This window comes from Triticum aestivum, chromosome 2D, assembly GCF_018294505.1.
Source record: "Triticum aestivum cultivar Chinese Spring chromosome 2D, IWGSC CS RefSeq v2.1, whole genome shotgun sequence".
In the NCBI taxonomy this organism is placed as follows: domain Eukaryota; kingdom Viridiplantae; phylum Streptophyta; class Magnoliopsida; order Poales; family Poaceae; genus Triticum; species Triticum aestivum.
In genome coordinates, this window is record NC_057799.1 from 114458849 (window position 1) to 114463146 (window position 4298).

General features: G+C 47.8%; 1 protein-coding gene across 1 annotated transcript; it reads left to right on the forward strand.

Moving 5' to 3' along the window:
- The first annotated feature begins 773 nt into the window (after positions 1-773).
- LOC123052020 (trehalose 6-phosphate phosphatase RA3) lies at positions 774-4081 on the forward strand. Its single transcript, XM_044475056.1, has 9 exons — positions 774-1169; positions 1272-1412; positions 1530-1601; positions 2026-2121; positions 2303-2356; positions 2566-2815; positions 3026-3096; positions 3201-3293; positions 3680-4081. The coding sequence occupies exons 1-9, from the start codon at positions 924-926 to the stop codon at positions 3731-3733; spliced, it is 1077 nt and encodes a 358-aa protein (XP_044330991.1). The 5' UTR covers positions 774-923; the 3' UTR covers positions 3734-4081.
- Positions 4082-4298: the final 217 nt, after the last annotated feature.

Genomic DNA, 4298 nt, shown 5'->3' on the forward strand with positions numbered 1-4298 from the left:
AACCATGATATGTACATGCCAACAAGAAGTATGAAATCAAGGCATACACTCGCAGATTGTAAAATCAAATTCATAATACCTCGAGTTTCTAGTACAAGACCAGGGCTGAAGTCGTGGTACCTCTGGACTTGGCTCCTCGACCATGAGGAAGGTTCCACTGCACGTTAAAGGTATAATGTGCATAGTAAGTTACCCAAGCCTCCAACCGCTAGGCGACATCGCCATATTTGGCATGTAAGTGACATGACATCTATACCAATATAAAAAAACCTAAAGAGGCAGATCCAACAAATCTCGACCATTAAATCCTTGTAATCTAACGAATCAGCCTGCTTCAATGGTGAGCCCTCAACACATTTAGCGTGCAGTTAATATCATATCAAATATCAATTCGAGCGCTAATCACATAAGTAAACAAATAATTTCATACCTAACATATGCATGTCATTAATATAATGCCTAATATCAACGTGCATTGCACGTACAGATTTACTAGTTATCAGCAAAAACACGTAGTGTGGTCATGCGATTTTTGTATTTCAAGATAAACATATCGCCTCACTATTACTCTTGGAGTATACATAATTCATGTGAAACACAATTAACATGAAGCGCAAAATACTTGAAATTACGTGGAAAGGCCATATATTCTTCTTTGCCCGAGGTATTTGCCAAGCATCAAAATGTTGCACTTCCGCATCAGAAATTCGGAGAGGTGGGCCAGCCCTTACGCCCTATATATAGACCCGGATTCCACCGCCCCAACCATCAAACCACCTTCCTCTCCTTCCTCCACTCCCCCCGAACCATCGCCATCACATCTTCTCCTTCTCTTCGTCCGTTGCTCCCGTTGAAGCCCACGCACCTTGCTTTCTCCCACCGCTTCTTCGGTCTCCCTCCCTGTGTCGGTCCGCGCTCTCGTCATGACGAACCACGCCGCCTTTGCTGCCGAGGACGCGGTCACCGCCGTGGCGGCGCCAGCGCAGCCCGGTCGCCATTTCGCGTCGTTCCCGCCGCGGAGGGCCCGCGACTGCAGGAAGGCCGCCCTGGGCCGCATGGATCTCGCCACCTCCGGGGTGCTGATGGCCGGGTCTCTGCTGGACTCGATGAAGGCCTCCTCGCCCCGCCACGCCATGTCCCCCGCCGGCGCCGACCACGAGGAGTGGATCGTAAGTTTCTTTCACATGCACCCATGGCTGCTGCTTGCTTTCTTTCCCACCCTCCCTCCCTCTCTTCAACCGATTATTGACGAATCTTTGCCTGAATCGCAGGAGAAGCACCCGTCGGCATTGGAGTGGTTCGAGGGCGTGCTCGCGGCGGCCGAGGGGAAGCAGATCGTCATGTTCCTCGACTACGACGGCACCCTTTCGCCGATCGTCCAGGACCCCGACCGCGCCGTCATGACCGAAGAGGTCAGTCTCCTTCCTCCCTCGTTCCATGTCTTGTGACGCGATCGAAGCAGAGCATGCTCTGTTCACAAGGTTCCCTTTGCACTGTCCTGTTCTTATTTTTCTCTTTGATTCACGCAGATGAGGGATGCGGTGAGGGGCGTCGCGCAGCATTTCCCGACCGCCATAGTGAGTGGGAGATGCAGAGACAAGGTACATTCCAGCGCAAACATATCCTCTAGTGCTACTTTCTTGGTTCCTTGCTGCTGCTGCTGCATTTATAATTTTGTTGCTTTCTTGGTTCCTTGCCCCTCACACCATGGCTCCACCAGCGTGCACCGTAAACGGAATCTTCCAGGTTCCCTTTTGTAATTTTTGGGCGTGATTTTCACCGTCCGCATGACATGGCATGCATGCCGCATTTGGCTGCAGGCGTGAACCTAGACGCTATACACACACCAGTACATATAGCAAGCGTTTTTATGAGCGTTTCCTCGCAGTAGTACTTCCTTCCACAGAAAGGCAGGGACCCTTCCCCTTTCCCCGGTTACCTCTTCTCATTTACAGTACGTTTTGCCTACGTACAAAAAAAAGAGCACTGTATTTGTATTTATGGGCTGGTGCAATATGTACGCAGGTGTTCAGCTTTGTGAAACTGGAGGAGCTGTACTATGCCGGGAGCCACGGCATGGACATCAAGGGCCCCACCAAAGTGTCTAACCACAAGGCAAAGGTTAGTTAAGTTAGTCGACATCTCCCTTTCTCCGAATTTTCTTCTTGACTTATTCTCTCTCTCTCTCTTTCTCTACAGTCCTCGTGAAAGAGACTTTTCCTTGGCCATAATTTTTTTGTTCCCGGTAATTAAGTCGCTTGTGAGCTGCGTGATTGAGTGGTTGTTGGGTTTGTCTACGCAGGCTGACGAGGTTCTGTGCCAGCCGGCGACCGAGTTCTTGCCTGTCATTCAGGAGGTAGGCATGCACGACCTGACCCTGTCTTTCACCAGTGAGAGATTAATTTAACTACGTACCTGAGAAATAATATTCCTAATCAACGAGTAGTAATCTTGGTGTACCTTTTTTTCTCGCCATCAAGTCAACTACTGCTACTAGTACACCTAGCTACTAGTAGAATGTAAATGATTTGCTGACAAGTGTGGCTCGGATCGATTAATCTGCAGGTGCATGAGAAGCTGACGGCGAAGATGGAGTCCATCCCGGGGGCCATGGTGGAGAACAACAAGTTTTGCCTCTCCGTGCACTTCCGCTGCGTCGAGGAGGCGGAGTGGGACGCTCTGGGCAGGGACGTGAAGGCAGTGCTGGACGACTACCCGAAACTCTGCCTCACGAAGGGGAGAAAGGTCCTCGAGGTCCGGCCCTCCATCGAGTGGAACAAGGGCCACGCTCTCAAGTTCTTGCTCAAGTCTCTCGGTGAGTTCTTGCACGGCACATCACAATTGTCGTAACGGTGGCGGTTTCTTTAACGAAAATCGACGGGGCAGCCCGTTGTTTTGTTTAGAAAAAGAAAAACACAGCACATAGTAAATGCATAAATGTTGATGCTGCTTCATGCATGTCTTGTTAGTTACTTGCTGCATAAATATTCACACTAGGTTTTCGGATGTTTTTTTTCCTTTGCAGGCTATGCAGAGCGTGTCAACGTTTTCCCGATATACATCGGGGACGACCGCACAGACGAGGATGCATTCAAGGTATAGTACACGCTGCACCTGTTCTCTTTTGCGCTGATGCGCGCTATCGATCCAATCTGATGAACTGAGCCCTTTACTTTTGCAAAAAAATAAAATCAAAATAGGTGCTGCAGAACATGGGACAAGGCATCGGGATCCTTGTGACAAAGTTTCCAAAGGAGACAAGCGCATCCTACTCCCTGCGTGAGCCTGCTGAGGTATACAGTCCACTATATATGTGTATACACAAATATACATTTATATATATTAATGACGTATACAGTGATGCATGCATGTACATGGATGTATAATAGCTGCATGCCTATTTTTGTGCAGTATTTTATGCTTTCTAAAGTTAGCACGGCTAGCTAGCTATACCTAGGTACCTAAAGCAACTAGTAGTACCGTGTATTGTGGTCACTGTTGCAGTAGTAGAGCTAGCAGTTAGGTGCATGGCATATACTAGTATATGCTCTTGAGCTGCTTCCCCATAAAGTTGATTGTTAGGAGAAAGAAAGCAATGAAATGTTAGGCGTATCCCTTTTCTTGTAGTCATGGCTTAATTTCGAGTTTGACATGAAATTTATTTTCACATGTTATGCAGGTAAAGGAGTTCCTGCGCAAGCTGGCGAAGAGCAACGGGACAAAGAAGGGGTAATTCATCGATCAACAGCCCTCTAGCTCTAACTCAACATGGAGATCGAGCAACCTATATAGCTAGTGCATCAAGTCTAGCTTGTTCCTTCTTGGACTTGGTGGTGTCTTTGGCGTTTGATTTTAGTAGAACAATGCATGCATGCGTGTTGGGATCGATGTATAAGATCCAGATCGAGCAGTGACCCCTGCCCTGCTAGGCCTTGGCTTTGAAGGTTTCTATTACTGTATCCTTCTCGCAAGGTCTTGTAATTAGCCTTCCGTTATTAGCTATGACAGAAATGGGAGTGACAAAGTAGCCCTCCCTTTTCTCACCCCGCACTATAAAATTGTTCTCGCTTTGCTTCCTTCATCGTTAGCTTGTGATGATGTGATCTCTGTTGACAAGTAGCTATAAGAGTTAAGATATAGCTATGCTAGTTGTCACTGCTGTTGGTGGGAAAAGAAAATACGGCATGCAATCAAGGGAGAACTTAAACAACATAACATGCGATCGATTCTCTGTTGCGAAGTGCACAGTGCATCAGATGGGTGCCAACAGTTCGTAAATGCATGGACCGTTCGTGTAT

What these genes read in the sequence shown, in the direction of transcription:
- LOC123052020 (XM_044475056.1), top strand. Translation starts at nt 924, where the DNA reads ATGACGAACCACGCCGCCTTTGCTGCCGAGGACGCGGTCACCGCCGTG. An exon ending in CCGACCACGAGGAGTGGATC is followed by an intron (nt 1,170 to 1,271) that starts GTAAGTTTCTTT and finishes CCTGAATCGCAG; the next exon opens with GAGAAGCACCCGTCGGCATT. An exon ending in TCTTGCCTGTCATTCAGGAG is followed by an intron (nt 2,357 to 2,565) that starts GTAGGCATGCAC and finishes ATTAATCTGCAG; the next exon opens with GTGCATGAGAAGCTGACGGC.